General features: G+C 34.4%; 2 protein-coding genes across 6 annotated transcripts in view; one reads left to right on the top strand and one right to left on the bottom strand.

Annotated features, from left to right (window-relative positions):
- Positions 1–19,959, top strand: part of LOC129947565 (E3 ubiquitin-protein ligase Ubr3) — a 69,859-nt gene that overhangs the window by 34,248 nt on the left and 15,652 nt on the right. For 2 of the 4 annotated variants that reach the window (XM_056058175.1, XM_056058177.1), the window contains 3 exons: positions 1,871–2,099; positions 2,190–2,605; positions 2,689–2,847. In XM_056058175.1, coding sequence (XP_055914150.1) covers positions 1,871–2,099; positions 2,190–2,605; positions 2,689–2,847 — 804 coding nt within the window. The remainder of the gene's footprint in view (positions 1–1,870; positions 2,100–2,189; positions 2,606–2,688; positions 2,848–19,959) is intronic. The other 2 variants (XM_056058176.1, XM_056058179.1) reach the window with 1 other exon arrangement.
- On the bottom strand, positions 5,676–18,907 carry LOC129947566 (uncharacterized). 2 transcript variants are annotated; one of them, XM_056058180.1, is made up of 7 exons: positions 18,354–18,907; positions 17,962–18,282; positions 7,465–7,606; positions 7,043–7,398; positions 6,763–6,983; positions 6,300–6,686; positions 5,676–6,233 (listed from the first exon to the last, which is right to left on the bottom strand). In XM_056058180.1, exons 1-7 carry the CDS (start codon positions 18,630–18,632, stop codon positions 5,936–5,938), a joined length of 2,004 nt encoding a protein of 667 aa, XP_055914155.1. In that variant the 5' UTR covers positions 18,633–18,907; the 3' UTR covers positions 5,676–5,935. The 2 variants fall into 2 exon arrangements, with proteins under 2 accessions (XP_055914155.1, XP_055914156.1); XM_056058181.1 differs by lacking the exons at positions 17,962–18,282; positions 18,354–18,907 and adding an exon at positions 9,818–10,849.

Genomic DNA, 19,959 nt, shown 5'->3' on the forward strand with positions numbered 1-19,959 from the left:
GGACTCAGAAAAGATCCCAGAACCAACTCCGCACTCCATCTTTGAGCCGTCAGTAAAGATGGTTGTGTCGAAACCTATCGACACGATATCATCCTCCCAATCTTCTCTCGATGGGAAAATAACCTTAAAACCCTTACTAAGGTTTAAAGTAGGAGTGCAGTAGTCAGTGTCTACCGAGATAATATCTGAGGAAATCAATTTCGTTGTGTTGCTGTGACCATAAGGTTTTGACAACCAGCTGTTTGATTCCTTCAGCCTAATAGCGCTGCAGGAAACTATGTATTTAATAAAAAGGTCGATTGGTAGAAGATCCAAAATAACGTTTAAGGCGTCCTTTGGGCAAGCTGTTCTCTGAACCTTCTTTAGCTTATTAATATTATAGGCTTTGCTAAGAGCAGGCCACCACACAATCGAGCCATATGTTAAGATTGGGCGTACTACGGTTGTGTGCGTCCATAAAATCATCTTCGACTGAAGTCCCCACTTTTTGAGGAAAGTTTGCAGCAGGCGTAGAAGGCAACACAGGCCTTCTTAACCCGTACTTCAATATTTAGTTTCCAGTTTAGTTTAGGGTCGAGTATAACTCCCAAATATTTTGCACTTGAGGCCCTGGTTGTAATAATAAATAAATTTGTATTTGGGAATCAATTTCAAAGTATGCAATAATGGAAAATATTTTCAAATGATTCAAATTAATTCAATACGATTAAACAATTTTGAAAGAGAATTTTTAAAATAATGGCTGCAGTGTTATCGACTTGAATAAGGAAAGACAATCGTTTCATGATTTCCACTTTAACAAAAAAATTTAGACGAACTTGGCTTTTGTGTTCCTCAGTTTGAACCAGACTACAATTGAATTCATACTTTCGAAATGTTAGATATAAATGTCTTAGACCATAAGCTCAAGTCAACAAAAAAAATAATAATATTATACCAAGGGAACAATATTATGAAATTTTGTGTAATTCTAAAACAAGCTTACCGTTTTCATGGCTAGAGACAATTTTAAAAAGTAAACTATTTTGTTAAATTTTGATTCAATAAAAATTCAGACTTAAATTTAAGCTACGATTTTATATTATGTATACCCTTTACAATTTCTTCGCTTGCCAAGTGTAAGGTTGCGTTGCAGAAAATTTAAAAGAATATGCTTATAGTACCCGTGACAAGATAGTTAGCGCGTTGGACTGTCAAGCGAGAAGTCTTGTTTTCGATCCCTGCCTGTGCCACCTAAAAAAGTTGTATTCACGGTACTGCCTCTTGCGAGGAATTGACAAATTCTCCAAGAGTAATTCTTGTCATGGAAAAGTGCTTTCTCAAATTAGCCGTTCGGATTCGGCATATAAACTGTAGGTCCCCTCCATCCCAGAAATTACTCGCACACAGGAATATTTGAGAGTTGTAAGTCACTAGGTCTTGGTTCTCTACGGACTGTTGAGGCACCTAATTTATTTTTATTTGTATGCTATTATTCTAGAGTAGATGCAGGTCCCAATGTAGCCGTTAGTGAGTAGGACTGTCACGCAAAATATGTGCACATCAGCCCTTTCACTAATTCCATCGTAATCGGAATTTTTTACGAATCCCGAAATATATGTAAGCGGAAAACCTAGTACAATTTTGCATTGCGAATATGGTTCTTAGGAACTTGTAAAAGATTCCCATTATTTTGTATTAAAAAATGAAAATGTTTGAAAGCTTGCAGGCTTTGGGTGACTCAAATTTAAATATGCATACTGCATAGCTCTAGTTGTTGTTAATTTCATTAATTTAACCAGTTACTAAAATCAAGTTAAATTATAACGTCTTTAAAGCATAACATAGATTTAAAAAAGTTTAAAATATGTTTTTTTTGTATCTTTTTCAGGAGCATCTCACTCGTACATTTGTGATGCACTACAGTCGAATACCATGTGTTCTGGAAATGTCCAGAGACCCGGACACGCTTAGCAATCGAGTGGTTCATATGAGCGTTCAACTCTTCTCAAACGAAAGCTTAGCTCTTAAAATGGTCAATGAACTTTCTCTCCTGCACGTCATGATAATCAGCTTAAAACTGATGATGTCCAAGATACTCATTCAAAACACACTTCATGGTAAATTAAACAATAACAAAACCAACAACAACCCATCAAATTTATTTACTAATGTTTTTTTTATATGGTATTTCCCTCTCCCTTTTCAAGTAGATCCCGTCAAAAACTTTCATTTTGTGATCGACTGCACTCGGCAAGTTATGAAAGAACATTGCTATTGGCCTCTAGTATCGGACTTTAACAATGTGCTTTCGCATGAATCGGTCGCTTTGGTTTTCCTACGTGATGACAATCTAATTGATATGTGGTTTCAATTTCTGTCAATGCTTCAGGGTATGAATGTCAATGTGCGAGAGACAACAAGTCACGTGGAATTCGAACCAAGTTCATATTATGCTGCGTTTTCTTGTGAACTTGAAGCTAGTGCTTATCCAATGTGGTCGATTATATCTCACCTCAAGGATGGAAAACACGCCCCTTTGGCAAAAAAAATTCTAACATATTGTGTAAATACTCTGCACGAATGGTTGGATGCAATATATTTCTTGGAACCTAGGTTAAGCAAGGTGGGTGGTTGAATATAAATTATTATATTATTAAATATTGGACTTAGTTTGTTTACTTTGGTTATTGTTGTTGATATTTTCAGGAAGAAATGATGCAAGCATCGTTTCACTTTCCACTTCATCGCTATCTAGCAGCATTCTTGTGCCAAGCTGTCACAAAGATGGGAATGTCTTTGAGTGATATTTTACCATCGTCATCGTATATATTGCCGCTTCTTATGATACATCCATTGAGAGTCCAGGTAAGTTATTATTTTAATTCATGCAACTAGAATTTCAATACAAAAATTCAGTGAACATAGTCTATTAGTACACATTAAAAGACGTTTGCCATTATTAACAATTGGATCTGTTGTTCAAAACCGTTGAATAGGTATGATTAGCCTTTTCCTGTTTATTTGAATTTGAACTTGAATCGTATTATCTTAGAAAAATCTAATGGTCTTCAATTCTTGCGTTGAGGAGAAAATTTTGTAAGTGTCTAACCTGCAAAACAAGGACTCAAATATTTAGCAATTGACATTTTGTAATTCTCAGCATTGGACCAATGATTGTTTAAAAAAATGTATGAGTTTAGGTTTAATTTCTACTTCATTATTTAATGGATATATCTATGAAAAAGAAAAAGCCTTTTCAAACCATTACAAATTCACTTATTCCGAAGCATCTGTATCATCAATCATTGTATAAATTTTAAAGTCAGCTTTTGAATTTGTTCCTTGTTTATGCCAAAGAGAAAGTGCCAGCATACAAAAAAGGTTTGAGAAGAAGCGTCAAAGCACATGGTTTTGAATTCCTGAACTTTGTAATGACAGGCTAAAACCGGTTGTGGGAAGGCATTCACTTTTCGCGGCTAAAAAACGATTATCTGACTGACGAACAAAGTTAGGCTCGAGGGTTATTGATGTGCATTCTTGTAGGTGTGAATTTTGAGGTTGAATTGCATGAGAGGAGAAATGTGACGTAAAAAAAGAGCTAGACAAAAGGAACTACGAGGGTGTTCAAGAGACATAAAGAAATCAACGATGTTCTAGTTTCCAATAAATTGACCCGAAACAATGTTTGAATATTTCAGACCCCAAATATATCTCATTGTCATTCTGGAGGTGATACTGATGAAAACCCTTATAAACCTGCAACCCTGAACCGAATGCTTACACGGGCCATTAGTCTGTTGTCTGTCCCTCGAAGCGCACCAGTGTGAAATCAACGCCCTTATCTGAATACTGTCTAAAGGACTGAGGTAATTTACTGGAGTTGTTCTCAAGGTTAAGAAGAATTTAAGTTTAGTAGACAATATGTAGACCAGTAGGGAAAAAGAAGCATTTTCCATCGCCTCAAGAAACCCAAACAACTTGCGTTAAACGCTAATGATAGCGAGGATTTTAGTTTTCTTGATGGCAGTAACAGTGGCGTGATAGTGTGTCATGGGTTCAATCCCTACCTTGACCACTCTTAAAGTTTTTTTTGTCCTCGGTGAGGAATTGAAAAATTCACTAAGAGTAATTCTTGTAAGGAAAGATTTTCTCAAATTAACCGTTCGGAATAAAAACTGTAGATCAACTCCATCTTTAAAACTACTCTTTTTTGAAAATAATCGAACGAAAGTAAGACCCTGATACTCTACGAACTTTTAAGCAACTCAATTTAATTTGATGGAAGTACAATATGCATCAATGTATTTTGTTGAAATGATTGAATACGGAATCTTAGAAAATTGTATTCTTTTGCATAATACGAGTACTTTTCAAAATAAGTTATCTGTTTTCAAATTTAAATTTCTTTCACGACCACTGTCTTTAAAAAAGCCTCCAAAGGTATCAAAATTTTTGACGGGAAAATTGTCCTCTTATTTTGTTTCGCTTCTTATAAATTCCAAATATTATTGTTTCATCAATGCCTTAACTTAGTCAATCACAAAGCTGAATAAATCAACTTGTACCCATTTAGAAAACAGGATTTTGTACTAACATTGCAACATTCCCACTGCGGTTTCCAAAGTTACATGCAATTAATTATTTGTTGTATGAACAAATTTTGTATTAAAAACATTTACTTACTTACTTAAGGTGGCGCTACAGTCCTGTGTGAACTAGGGCCTCACCCAACAAACTTCTCCATCTAACTCGGTCCCTAGCTAGATGTTTCGCGCTCTAAGTTGGGTGAGGTCACTTTCCACTTGTGAACGCCACTTGATCCGCGATCTTCCTTTACTGCGCTGTCCTGTGGGTGTGGATTCGAAGACTTTCCGGGCCGGAGCATTGGTCTCAGCGCTGGTGTTGTTTTCTGCGTTTACAGCGGAGCCTAGGTTGACGAAGTCCTTGCCTACCTCAAAGTTATGTATTTCGATGGTGACGTTTTGACCAAGACGTCGATGTTGTATGTCCTTTCTTGACGACAGCATGTACTTTGTTTTGCCCTCATTAACCGTTAAACCCATTTTTGCCGCCTCTGCCTCAATACTTACAAAAGCCCCATTGACATCACGTTGAGTTCTTCCGATTATGTCAATGTCATTAGCATATGCTAGTAATTGGACAGACTTTTGAAAGATAGTGAATCTAGTGTTGACGCGTGAGCTGCAGTATTCTTTCAATTACGATGTTAAAAAAAATAAAAAAAAACGAATGGCAGCGCATCAACATCGAAAGCTTCTGTTAAGTTGTTTCCAACCTTTATGGAGCAGCGTGAATTCTCCATGGTCATCCTGCACAAAAACGGACGAGTTTGGCAGTGATTTCAAAACTAGACATGGCTCTACAGCTCAACCCTGTAGATGCCATCATATGCGGCCCTGAAATCGAAGAAACGATGGTGGGTGTCGATTTGGTGTTCTTGGGTTTTCCAGGATCTGCCGTAATGTGAATATTTGATCGACTGTGGACTTTCCTGGACTAAAACCGTACTGGTAAGGACCTATCAGGTTGTTGACGATGGGCTTTAGACGTTCACATATTACGGCAGAAAAGATTTTATAGGCGATGTTAAGTAGACTGCTTCCTCTTTGGTTTCTGCAGTTTCGAGTGTCTCCTTTTTTCAGGATCAGGATCAGATAAAAAACATTTATAAATATTAAATTATATTTCTTTATTTATATCTCGAATTCAATGCTGCCAGATTTTCTGACATTTTTACTTCAGTTTTTAATTTTCTTGTATAAATTATTAGAATTATTTCATTGAAATTTTTGTTTGTTTGATTGTTTAAATTAAACTTCATACAAGTTTTATTAAAGTAGGTAATTAAAAATACTACTAAGCGTATTAAAAAAAAAAGATAGAGAAAAAAAAATTATAAAAATTAAATTAACATTTCAATGTTTGTTTATGTTTAATTAGTCACATTTTTTGGAAACCGAACATATGATGTAAAATCATACGTTATCAACTTTGGCGCTATAAAACCACCGAAATTATTTCTACCTTTGTGGTATAATCCCACTCCGGACAATGGCACAGGCGGATTCGATGTAACCTCTTGAATATCTATAAAAGGCACTGTTGTCTGTGCTGCATCCCTGTCCTTACTGGTGTGAGTAAATTCAATATATTGGTTATGTCGAGATGTGGGCATTGATTTAACCAAAGTCCTTGTTGGTACATCGGGATTCTTCAGATGAATTTGCTCTCTTTTAAATAAAAAAAAAGAAAAGTTATTATTTACATTCAAATGATTTTTGAAACAGAAATCTCACCTTCTATCACCGCTGACATCTGTGTTATCGTTAGACTTCCAGAAACTGCTAGTCCTTGGAGAAACCAGCTCCCCACTTTCGAAATTGTATTCACTGAGACGTGCTTCCAAATTCAAATGGGCTCCAACAACTCGCAAACGTATTCCAGTCACAACATGACTAACATCGTCTCCTTCAATATCATCCAAGTCAATAGCTCGTTTATCCCAAGCGAGAGTATGGTAATCATAGCCATTCGATACACCGCGGTCGAATATTTGATAGTCCTCCACTGGCTTCCAGCTCAAGGTTGATTGATTGACATTGCCACGTGGAAGCAATTGCCCTTCTTGAATTTGAATATGGAACACACGCTTGTGTTTTACAAATCGCAGACCAGTTATTACTCTAAACAACAATTTACAGTTATTAAAGAACGTGTGCATTTTTGCTCTAATAATTGAAAATTTAAAACAAAACTTACTTGTTTTCATCAATGTTTGAGACAGATTCACGGAGATTGAAATAACGATCTGATTTGATTCCCTGCTCGTCACAAATGCAGAAACAATAACTGCAATGCCAGAAAACATAACGCCACCAAGAATCAACCTTGGTGGTTCCTCTGTAACACGCCTTCTTCAAGCCCATAGTTCGACCACTTTCATATTCAATGTACTCATATCGTCGAGTACTATTAGATGGCTGTATGCAAACAAAAATTTGTAAATTTGTTTTTAGTATTTTTGTAGGGAGATGCTTACCGCTGGACAAATCCACATATCCGAATCGACATATTCACAATTCAACAGTCTTCCAGAACATCTCTGTTGCCTGGCACAATAAAGATTCTTAAAGCAGCCATAACTCTTTGTTGCTTCATAGAATGCACAATTCTCCCTGCAAGTCTCCTCAGGGTTCATATCGACTTCATTTTCGATATATCCCTGCAGTAGACGCGTTACTTCATCATAGGTCTTACCTTTAACATGTTTAATGGGATCACTTTGCCAGACAATACGATCAGCTCTGCGCATTACTTCACGTAATTTAACCAAAGTTCGTTCAGTGCGTTTGGCGTAATCTTCTCGCATCAAATCCGATTCTTGAGTAAAGTTTCCTAAACCATAACATTTATTAAAGTAATATAATAAATTAATTAAATACCGAAATAAAATCTATTTACCTTTGCCATAAATTCGTAGTATCATCCATGAAAACTGCATCATAGTATAGCCCTTCAATTCGGTTAGGGCGATATCTGCATATAAGGAATAGAGGAATTGCTGAGATGATTGGCTAGTTCCACTAAGATGGTTATTGGAATCCTGAAAAATAGATTTTTGAGTTACAAATATTTAAAGTACTGATTTCTAAATTTGTATTTTTTAAAGGTCTTGAAATTAAAATTATTTTTGTAGATCCTGCACGAAATCTTTCTCACAATACTATATTTTTCTCCATAAACAAATACAATTGGCATCATTTCAATTTAATTCACAAAGTACTACCTTACTTTTTAAATTTGATAATTTAACGCTCGTACGTGACATTCCGTAATGTAAGCAGTTTTTATCAGATTATTATTTTTATTAATACATTCAATTATTTGAAAAATGTCTGTTTTTTTTGTTCGTTTTGTTTTGCATGCACGATCATTTTATTTCACTTTTAAATTCAACTTAGTGTCTAACTTTTCCCTTTATAATTCGTTATTCTATGACAAAAAAGATTCCATATCTAAGTTAAAAGCTTTGAAAAAGACAACAAAAAATGTATACCCTCTTCCAAGATTGCAAGTTGCATTATAAGATCTTTCGAGGATCCTAATTTGATAATAAGATTCCATGGATCGTGTACTAATTGATAAAGTTAATTTTAATTAATAAGTCTCAAGAGTCTACTAACTAACAAATATGTATCTAAGGGCCGATTTCTTGACAGGCTTTAAAGTTATTGTTATTTTAAGCTAGGTTTATTTTTAGGTTTATCAAAGAATTAACAAGTTCTAATTTTGTCTTAAATAAAGTCAAGTTAAGAGGTCTTTAAAATAGACAAGTTTTTCCAAAAGCAAATTGGTTTTTAAAAAGGATTATACTTTTTTTTTTAAATCATAGCTATGATTTGATTCTATGGTGGCGATAGTGACATCATTCCATAAGCCTTATGTTCACTTTCTTTAACTGCCCCATAAATAAAATGTTATTGCTTACTCTATAAATCATTTCCAATCAATCATAAAAAAAACAGTTCAACTATTTTTCTCTTGTTTGGATAATTTATATATATTTTTTTAAAGAGAACAAATATAAAAATTTACATCATAAACAATTCACAGTTTAGCTTTCATGCAAGTAATGATCTGAAACCAAATGGTTTTCCAATTTGTAACATACCTTTGTGTTAAGTTACTTATTTGCTCGTTCAATTAAGATAAGAAATTTAATGTGTTCTGTTAGACACATGTTTGCATTCTTTTAAGTTTTGTTAAATGCTATAGAACTAAAATAAAATCGCATTGTCATTCTCTTGTTTTAAAAAAGCAAGCAAAAATACTTCGCATTGTATCTTTTCCGTAAGGAAATCACAGGAAAATCATTTAAAACTTGTTTCTAACTGCAATGCATATAAAGCCGAAAAAACCAGGTGTTTGCGTCCATATTACTTTATCAAATGTTTTTAGTTTCCAAATACTATACGAAAACTTATCAAATTAGCTTAATTGTTCTTCCATACGCTAATGTTTCCATAAAGAATTACTACAGCACAGAACAATAGTTTTGAATTTTTCTTATCGACAATCCTTTTCATCTGGTGGTATTTAAGATGTAAAGCTGAATAGATTCATATTCACGTTTTTTAGTTGGTTAACTGTACGTAAAACCTCTTTTAAAATGTATTATAGCAGTCACTGTTTTTCGTCCTTAATTTTAAAATATCTACGCTTTGCAGTGTCATTTTTTTCTTTAAACTCAAACCTGTTGATAAAAAAATATACTCTTTTTCCAAAAGGAAAATAAAATCGCTATCATTGCTGTATTTATGAGACCTTAAAACTTATACCCATTAATCTGGGCAAAAATAAACTTTTCTTTTTTGTTTATTTAAATTCTTTGTATGTTTGACAGCAAATTTAAACACACAAATCGTGTAAACAAAATTCAAAAGCCTCAATCTTTAAATTTAATCTTCAATGAAATATTTTTCATATGAGTTTTATAATTGCGTTTGAACAAATCTGAATTTCAAAATATTTAACATTACTGATAAGCAGTTTCCGCACCATGTCTTCTCTGTGACATTCAATTAAACAAAAGCAAATAATGAAGCCTGGATGCTTAGTAGTTAGGTGTAGCGTGTTGTGAGAAACTCCAAACAATTGAATAATTTTATAATAAATATGTATGAATAATCCATTCCGTGCAATATAAAAACTACAATCAAATACCTGCACTAATAATTGCTTACATCTACGACGACGGAAATATCAACCCATTTAAACGTTAGGAAACAAATATTTTTTTTTAAATAAAACTAACCAATAAAGCTCGATAATACATGGCTTGTTTGACCATAATCAATTCAATTTGCTTGAATATCTTTTCGATTGAGAATGTACTATCGTTCCTCAGTACATTATCACACAAATCCAAGGCCGCTTGTTCATTATATTCTCCATTGATGGGATGTGTATTTAGAAACACTCTGAAAGCCTCAAAAATACTATTCAAATAAACCAAATCCGACTTCAGCATGATCCATTCTGAATGTTGAATTATTTCATATCGATTCTCATCGAATGTCCGTTGCAAATTGTCTCTAGCAAAATTCCTATGAGAATCATAGACTTTTTTCAGCTGAGCTTCACGAGTTATACGAGGCCTTGCAATGTATTTCCAGAGAGCCTTCTCTATGAAAACATATTCCGCATGTGACGTATCCACTTCTAGAGCCACATTTCTTTTTGCGTTGACTTCAACAAAGGTGGTGGTTGTTGATAGAAGCACAATGGGAACAACGAAGAGGAGGAAAAACCATGACGACATCACATCCACTGACATCGTTATTATGGTTCTGCTTCGTCGTTGAAGCATTTTATTTATTTTTATTTTTCAACTGTTTTGCTACCTATTGGATTTGCTGTCGTTTGCTTTTTATTCGAATTCGGAGCATTAATTCAATTTAAGCAAAAACAAAAAAAATTAAAATCACTAATATTGTTGTTTTAGTTGGTTTTGAATTGAGAAACAGAAACCCGTTATAATTTCACAAGTGAATTTGTTATTTTCTTTTGTTTCACTATTCACTTGACAAAGAATTTTTTTTAATTCTTATTTTACATAATCTTTGATCATTGTTTTTTATTAATCAAAGGTTATAAAAATTCGATATGATCTTATTTGCACAACACGGCAAAAATAAAGTTAATTCTACACCTTGGCACCTTATTCATTTATTTATTTATTTTTTCTCTCTCAACGTAAATATATTAATTTTTGCACAGATTGTATGCTACCGTCCCGTTCGACCACTGCTATTCAATTCAATTCATAAGTACGTAGGTACACCAGCAATGGATGGGGTTGTGTGGTTTTGATTTCAGTATTCAGAAGCCTGAATCTGAAAAAAGTCAGCCAACTAAAAGAGTGTAGGAACATGTACACCTCTGGTTAGTGGTGTAGAGTTTTTGTTCTTCCCCTTTTTTTTATTTTGTATTTTGTTTAATACTGAGTTCGGTTTTGTTGACGAACGAATGAGAGAAAGAGCAAATAATTGTCAAATAAATAAATAGAAAAAGAAAATTGTAAAAAATAAAAGATTTTGCAACCAGTAGACGAAATATTCGTATGTACATAAAACGAAGAGTGTTGGATTCTTTGGTAGCAGAGAAAGGTTTTATTTTAAGAGCTTTTGCTGGCTGAGATTCTTGAAAAAATAGGGTGTTTTAGTTCATAGTTTTGAGTATCGATTTATATAAGAAACTGATTGATCTCTAATGTTTCTAGCCTTCAACATTTGTTGACCGTTGAATTTTTTGCTAAGTATCTTAAACTAGTTCAAAAACAGTATGCAAATAGCTTGAAAGTTACAAATGCGGTAATGACAACAACGTTTCATTTTTCTTTCCTCACAAAAATTAAAACCATTAGAAAAAGTCAAGTGTAGCTTCCATATACCATTCCTACCTTAAGAAACCACTTCAATATTATTATATTGACTCTAAACCGGTTCTCGTAGGTTGCTTTTTTTTCATCAACATAAATTGTGTCAATGACCTTAAGATTTTAAAGAACAATAAAAAACACCGTCGTTATTCATTCTGTAACCTTCAATCATCCCCCTACTTAAAGGTCATTCATGTTGGACTATATCAAATGAGGGCATTCTTGTGTCTGGGGTAATTTTATATTCCCAACTTCCTTGACCGCATTCTACAAAAAAAAAACTTCCTATTCAACTATGTGTTAGCCATGTTGCAACTCTAAACTATTGTAAAGGTATCTAGTTAGCTACCAGCTCTCATATACGTTAGATGCTTTTAATGCAACGTGTTCAACATTGCATGCGCAATGCATGCTTACATATTTTTTCTTTGTTTTGTTTTGTTTTATGAAAAACAAAACCCCGAAGAAAAACCTTTCTCAATTTTTGAGTTGTCGACAAAAAATGAACCCACACATTTATTCGAATGTCTTTCTTTGCGAAGAAGAAGTTTTATATAGAACATATGACTTCATTGTTTTCAAATATGAACATGGATGCATTTATTTCAAAGAATAGTAGCTTTGTTTCTAAATACAAAGCGTCGTCAAGAGAGCTGCTAGAGATGTTAGAAAAATCTATAAATAAGAGAGAGGAAAAAGAACTCACATTTTACAAGGTGTGGGGATATTTGTGATGGAAGAATTTAGATAAGAATCCGGAATTGTAATTCATCTTAAATACAACTAAAAATATGAAAAATGTAACTTGCAGGGTTGCCAATCAAAACATAGATACCTATTTCTCCTGGTCAAGAAATAATAAATCTTCTGTTTTCAATTGAGAGGTTTATGAGAAAATGAATCCTTTATGAGCACCAAACATTTAAAGTTATCTAACTGTATTCTATAAATACCTTACACACAAATCTTACAAATAAATAAAATGATGCATATACATCCTCAAAGAACAAATCCTTGAAACAAAAATTTGGCTCAATTGAAACTGTTATGATACTGATATGTATTTGGAGTAAGAAGAGAAGTTCGGCCCAAAAAAAAAACAAATTTTTAACAAAGAAGCGAAAAAACCTCATATGTATATAATTTCTAAAGCAAGAATTTAATGTATCGATGTGTGAACGATTCACTCATGATCATGATCATTAAAATTATGCTGAGTTTTCAAGTGGACAAACAAAAACAGAGGGTAGATAACACTGTTGGTATTTATTTCGCTACTGCAAGCCCCTCAGTAAAAAATTGCTCTGGTTGCAAAACAAATGTATAATATCTCTGGTTCATGTGCTGTCATGATGATTTATATCGGATGGATTATATTATAGTCCTTCTCCATTGATTATCTCATTATGCAGATGAATACATCTACATATGTGTATGTTATTGTATTTAAATCTTGTCAGTAGTTTTGAAGTATGAATATCGAAATGCATTTTATGAAAGTTGAATTCGAAAATTTAAACAGAAACTCTCTTCAGTTTTTTTCTCAATTCAAATTCAATTTTGCATATCAAATACTTATGGGTCAGTAATCTTTAGGTTTTCATTTATTAGAGAAAAGAGAAAGCTCTATGCCTTTTTTGTGGACCTAAAAGCTGCGTGGACAGAAGTGCACTTTTTTATAAATTGTACATTATATGTCTATCAAGAAAATTTGGTTAGTTTAGGTTATAGTGGCTGTCCAAGATGGAAACGGACACACTTAGGCCAGTTTAATGGCCCATTGTGATACCACATGAATCTTGAGGCTTCCTCCTAAGCTCAATGGAACCAGTTAGAGTCCCATTACGAAACGTGAGAGGCTGATTATACTGATATGATTTAGATCGTTTAGATCGTTAAAGAAGAATTCTCCTAGCTAATGCGTGTTCGAGCTAGAGCAGGGCATGTGCAGAGAAGATGAAGAACCGTTTCTTCCTCTTCCTCGTCCATACAGCTTCTGCAAAAGTCATTTGAGAATACGCCTAGTCTCGTGGCGTGCTTTCCTATTAGACAGTGTCCGGTTATGACACCTATTATCGAGCTTATATGCGATCTGCTTAGAGAGAGCAAGCACCTTGAACGTTTTATATCCAGTGTTGGCCAGATGTTTTTTATGGCTTGACACGTGAAGATGTTGTTCCACTTGGTGCCTGCCCTCCTCGCAGCGTCTTGCATTAGCGGAATGAGAGACTTAATTTCAGTCGTTCAGAGTACACACCTCCACCAACCCCTTCTTTGGTTTTTGAGCCATCTGTGTAAAAATGGATTGACTCATCCTCCAAGAATGTCCTATCCTCCCAAAAAGATCTGGTATGTATAGAAATCTGGAGGTTTCTGTCGAATTGTAGTTGGGGGATGGTGTAGTCTGTGTGCTTTGGAATTGATTCTAAATACCTTAGAATTACGGAGTGGCCAATGTTGTTGTAAGTCCACTGCGACGAAGCTTTGAGGCGAATAGCAGAGCTTGCAGCTATTTGTTTGCTAAATATGTCAAGAGGTGTAAGGTAGAGCAAGGTGTCCAGTGCTGCAGACGGGGTCGTGCGAAGCGATCCGCTTATACATAGGCAGGCTGAACGTTGGACTTTATTTAAGTTATCCCTGTTTATACCTTTCTCTAAAGCAGTCCACCATACTGCCACACCGTACGTTAAAATCGGTCTGTTTACCGATGTGTATAGCCAATGCGTGATTCTAGGCTGTAAACCCCATTTATTACCAATAGCTTTTTTGCAAGAAAAGAGAGCTACAGTAGCTTTTTTGACTCTTTCCTGTACGTTGCGTTTCCAATTTAGTTTTTTGTCTAAGACAAGCCCTAGGTATTTAGCCTCGTCTGAGAATTTTAATTGGATTCCTTTAATATAAGGAGGGTTGACAAATGGAATTTTGTATCTCCTCGAAAATAAGACCAGATCGGTTTTGTGTGTGTTAACACCCAGTCCACACCGATCAGCCCAAAGAATTAGTCTGTCGAAGACATTTTGTAAGAGTTCTTTTAGGATGTTAAGATGCTTTCCTGAATTGGCTATAGCAACGTCGTCCGCATAGGCTATCACTCTGAAACCCTCCAGACTAGTTAGGATTTCATTCACCACTAGGTTCCAGAGGAGAGGGGATAGAACACCACCTTGCGGTGTCCCTCTACTAAAAATCGTCTACTAAAAGAGTTGCCCAGTTTTGAGTTAATTATTCTGCTACTAAGCATTAAATGAATTAACTCCCGAAGCATTTAGAGATGTCAGTGCAGATGTGATTGCAGATGTGTCCACGTTGTTAAATGCACCTTCGATGTCAAGGAAAGCAACCATAGTGAACTCTTTATGATGGAGGGAATATTCGATGGTGCGTACTAAAGTGTGTAACGCTGTTTCCACCGATTTACCTTTACTTGTATCGATACGTCCCCTTAAATGGATATCAATCAATCTTTCCAGTGTCTTAAGAAGGAATGATAATAGGCTTATAGGTCGTAGATCTTTAGGATTGACTTGGGAGCATTACCTGCTTTAGGTATAAAAACAACTTTAACTTCTCTCCATGCCGAGGGAACGTGGACCAGGTAAAGACAGCTGGTAAAAATTGCCTCAAGGATTGGTGCAATTATATCAGAAGCCTTTTGTAATTCGAAAATTTGGCAACTTGATTGAAAAATTGTATGAACAAACGACTTCTGCTGTTTGGGACGGTTACCAACTGTCCAATATTTTTGAAACTGTTACAGGTGTGAAACAAGGATGCAATTTAAGTCCAAATTAAATCCAAAACAATGGTGTTTAAAAAGGAGGTGGTTGCTAGGAATGAGAAGTAGTTTTTTGATGGACAGGAATTAGAAACAGTAAAGTCATATAAATACTTGGGAATAAATATCTGCTGCAACATGAACATGGAACAACACTTTCAGGAGAAGCTATCTTCATCTAAATCAGCTATAAGTGCCGCATCAAAAAACTGTCTGGAAGATTAACATATGTCGATGAGAATCAAATACCATTTGATTTTTCCGATTTTTCTTAAAGCGAATTTTCAAGCTTCCACAATCCTCACCAAACTATATGCTATTTGTTGAAACAGGAATCTCTCCACTATTCATAGAAACATTGCGACTTCATTTCAACTTCATTGCGAAAACTATGGTACTGGACGGAGAAAGGTTGACCAAACGAATAGCAAGTTACGTGATATAGAAGATAATGTTGTTTTATGAACATTGGAAAGCACTCGCAGAGTTCGCTCGCTGGTCACACTTTAAGGATCACTTTGGATAATATCCATCAATGGAAGGAAGAGTTCGATAATTTAATTAAAGCGGTAGATGAAAAAATGCGAGCGGAAAGCATTGAAAAAGCACTAACTTCAACCCATCGCGAAATATATGCCACCTTAAACCATAATCTTTGCGAAAACAACTATTTAAAAAAAAATATTCAACTGACACAATATCTACTGTTTTTAAGGCCAAAGGAGAAAGTATGGACCTTAACTTTATACCCCACAGAGAAGATTTGCAAATTTCCTGCACTATTTGTAATATGCATGAAAGGGAAAACATTTATCACTTCCTGGGAAGATGTCCTGTCTTAAAGGAGTTCAGGATTCATTTTTTTGGGAAACTAGAAATAAAAATGGTTTTAAAAAAACTGGGAAAAATTGCACAACTCTTGTCAACAAGCATCGAAATATAGAAGAGCTATAATTGAAGAAAATTTGTAACATACCTTTTACAATACATTATTATGTACATTTTGTTAAACTCGGACAGACGGCTTTTATAGTTATGTCTTAAAATTAAAGAACCATACTTTTTTGTAACTTAAATTTGAAAAAAAAAAAAACAATAAATCAATCTATCTATCTTTAGGTTTTCGAAAATTTAAATCCAGATCCATTGAAGTTTAGCATGAGCCATTCTAGACTCTTGAAAACTTATAAATTCGCCTTTTTTAAGTCGTCAAATTTAAATGAAGTGTAATTTCACAAAGCGCGACCCAAGGCTTTGCAAAACGTAATGAAGCTTCAAATTCAGGCGTTGAGCTCCAGCTTATGATATTTACGATCTAAAGCGATCGCAAAGCTTGAAGTAACATTTCTGATTCCTTCATAAGAGTCCATTATTTCTATTCAATGTGTCAAAATCGGCACGAACGAACGCGTAATTATGGTTAAGCTATAACAAACAATATCAAACATAATGCTAAAATCGAAAGTAGTCTTTTTTGATGACATCGAACCGACTTCCATTTTCCGGTCGTTGAATATAAAGAGCTTATTTTTCTCACAAATTAAGTTATATCAAAGAAATTAAGTTAATAAATGGACTCATTTTACTCACCAGTCATATTAAATATCAATGATTTGAAATTCAAGTCTTTGAAAAAGAAAAAAAATCATAGTATCCTAATATTAGTGAGTGATCAAAAGGCTATAGGGACAGTGGTTTCTATTGTTTCAATTTAAGAAAAAAAATTATTCATGAAAATATGGGAAACAAGTTTTTTTATGAAGAGAAATGCAGTGTACTCAAAACTGTGTAAGTAGGGTGTCTTGTGTCACAAGAAAGACAAATAATTGGAAATATCAAATAAAATAAGTTTTGAGTCACATTTCGAGTTCTAAATGTGATTTTCGAATATACTAAAAATTGCCAATGAATACAAAATTCATAGGTTCAATAAAGTTCAGTATAATCTTAAAATTCGTTTGAATCATTGCCTTAAATAACCATTCCTTTTTTCTCAATCTTCTGGGTATCAAAAGGAGATAATGTGTACCTCTTTCTTACACCCACTTATTTACACTTATTAATTCAATTTTTTGTTATGACAGTTCAAGATAAAATACTTGAACTGTGGTGTGTGACAAATACTTTTATTGCTTTAATGATTATATCTTCTCTGCTGTAGCAGGTCATTGTTTGCATTATGTAAAGTTTATTATACTATTTGAAAATTGAAACAACGATCATTGTCACCCATAGGTAAGGTAGATAGATATCATTTGTTTTTATCAAACAACGTGGTTTGCCTGGATAATCTTAACGGGTTTTAAATTAATAAATTCAGTAGTATCATTAAAGTCTTTGTCATTCATTGCTTATATCTGGAATGGTTGGCTTGGGAAGTCGATAAGTGGTCAACGGTTTAAATGAGTCATCCATTTACAAATGTTATTATTCGCCAAGAATTATTCTCAAACTTTCCCTTCAAGCCTACAGTGGAGTGATGATTTTGTGTGAAGTAAAATTAACTCTTTTTTCCTTTTACTTTAAACATTGACCACTCATGTGTGGAATAAATAAATAAACAAATAAAAAGAAACATAACAAATAAACCGGAAAACCAAGTTGAAGTTAAATATTCTCTGAACAACTATGACGTCATTTAAGAAGAGAGATTAATCCGTCTTTAACTACTTGAGACAAACTTGGTCGAATTAACTGTGTGCTAAACAAAAGAAAAAAAATAATTATTAACCATTTTTTTTACCTGCAATAATTCAGCAAACATTTCCAACACACTTTTCGATGGTGTTCGGCTCTCAGCCTCGTTTCCAATGAATATCAAATGTAATTGCTCCAGTAGATTATTGACTGCATAAGCATTTGGAGAGACAGACCATTCAGCAAATGTCACCAGCGTAGTCTGTTCCAATTTATCCTGGTTGGCTTCATAGCGTTGCATTTGATTGTAGCGTGTCGCAATTCGATTCATTATGTCGTCGATTTCGTGCATTTGCAACTCCAAGCGAGTATTCACTTTGGTGAAACTATTTATAGATTCAATCGCCCATTCTATGTTATTTGCGTACTGTAAAATAAAAGAAATTTTTAATAATTTGTTATTATATTCAAAATAAAAAGTTAGAAAATTATTCGTACCCTACTCTCGGAAAGATCGATTTTTCTAGACAACTCCTTCATGTGGCGAAGGACCTTCTTTTGTTTCTCTTTCAATATAGGCAATTCAACACTTTCACCGAAACTCGTCTGCTGTACAAAATCCCATGTTTTAAGGATGCCCGTTGCTACTTCCTTGGTCACATGAATAACATCGATTACGTCTTCGATTAGGGCATTAGCATGTGGGATACGACCGGCACAGACGACAAGTAACAAAGTAATTAATAATTGAAATTTATTTAATTGCATTGTTATCATTTTTTTTCTTTTAAGTTAATTTTGCATAAATAATTATTCTATTTTTATGGCAATGGCACTGGATTTTAATTTTGTTGAAGATCCCGTGGATTTATTTTAAACTTTTTATTATGTATTTCACTTGTTTTTGTCTTGACATTATTTTTATTTTATATTTTTGATTGCGAACAGAAAAAGAAAACAAGAGACAGCATAATAGATTGAGGTTGGATTTGGATGAATGGTTGTTGGGATTGGGACTTGAGTTTAGGTTTGTTGTCAGTCGAGTGAGAGCTAGTACACAAATGTGGTGTGGCGTGTTGATGTGGAAGGCAAACGAAACGCAAAGGCAGACAGACAAAGTAGGCAGCTGGTGAGCTGGGTAGCTTGTGTTGTGACTATGATTGAATTCTGTACAGGAGCGCAGTTACTATGTTTTCAGGCCTTGATGATACACTGAAGCTGTAGGTCGAAAACTGCAAAAGAAAGGTAGACTTCATTAAGAGCGAAGTTTTGGAGCGAATTTTCATTACCGCTGTAGCTTGAAAATTGCAAAAGAAAGGTAGACTTCATTAGGAGTGAAGTTTTGGAGCGAATTTTCACTACCGCAGTACGAGTATCCTTCTAATTTTGTTTATTTCTATAGTTAGGTATTGATCTCAATAGAACAGGTATAAAGTATTAAAGCGAGAAAACATCGTTAAGTCATAAAAAAAATGTTTTCTTTTTCGGATTTAATCTTATTTTTTTGTGATTTGTTTTTTTTTTTTGAGAAACTGTACAACAAGGTTTTTTAATGAAATAGTACAGCGTACTAACTGAGAGGTTTGCAAAGCCCATGCTTCGAACCCATTAGGTTTTAAGGCAGATGCAAGGTAGGGTTGTAAACGTTCCTTTGCATTTGAATAATAAAAATGTCACAATGCAGCCAATATTGCGAACAATATAAACACCAACAATCTTCATTTGGCAGCACTGTTATTTAAATTCTCTGGTATAACTTTCTTTTGAGACAAAAAAGGAGAGATATATCGGCTTCTCTCATTTTATTTGACAAAACTATGCACCATTTATGATGGCTACAATAGATGTGCAGCTAGTATGCACACATCTTTCAATGTTGTTCTGCATCCAAAATACACGTGCACACTCTTCGCCATGGAAATGATGCCTGAAAAAAGCTGCATATCTGTTTTAGCCGTAGTACCCGTAGCATGATGGTTGGTGCGTTGGACTGTCATGCAAGGGATCTTGGGTTCAATCCCTGCCTGTGCCACCTTAATTTAAAAAAAAAAATAATTTTCGCGGGTACTGCCTCTTGCGAGGAATTGACAAATCCTTCAAGAGT

Source organism: Eupeodes corollae, chromosome 2 (assembly GCF_945859685.1).
Source record: "Eupeodes corollae chromosome 2, idEupCoro1.1, whole genome shotgun sequence".
NCBI classification, from domain to species: domain Eukaryota; kingdom Metazoa; phylum Arthropoda; class Insecta; order Diptera; family Syrphidae; genus Eupeodes; species Eupeodes corollae.

What these genes read in the sequence shown, in the direction of transcription:
- LOC129947566 (XM_056058180.1), bottom strand. Translation starts at nt 18,632, where the DNA reads ATGATAACAATGCAATTAAATAAATTTCAATTATTAATTACTTTGTTA. An exon ending in TCGATCTTTCCGAGAGTAGG is followed by an intron (nt 18,283 to 18,353) that starts GTACGAATAATT and finishes TTTATTTTACAG; the next exon opens with TACGCAAATAACATAGAATG. An exon ending in ATATGTGGATTTGTCCAGCG is followed by an intron (nt 6,984 to 7,042) that starts GTAAGCATCTCC and finishes GTTTGCATACAG; the next exon opens with CCATCTAATAGTACTCGACG.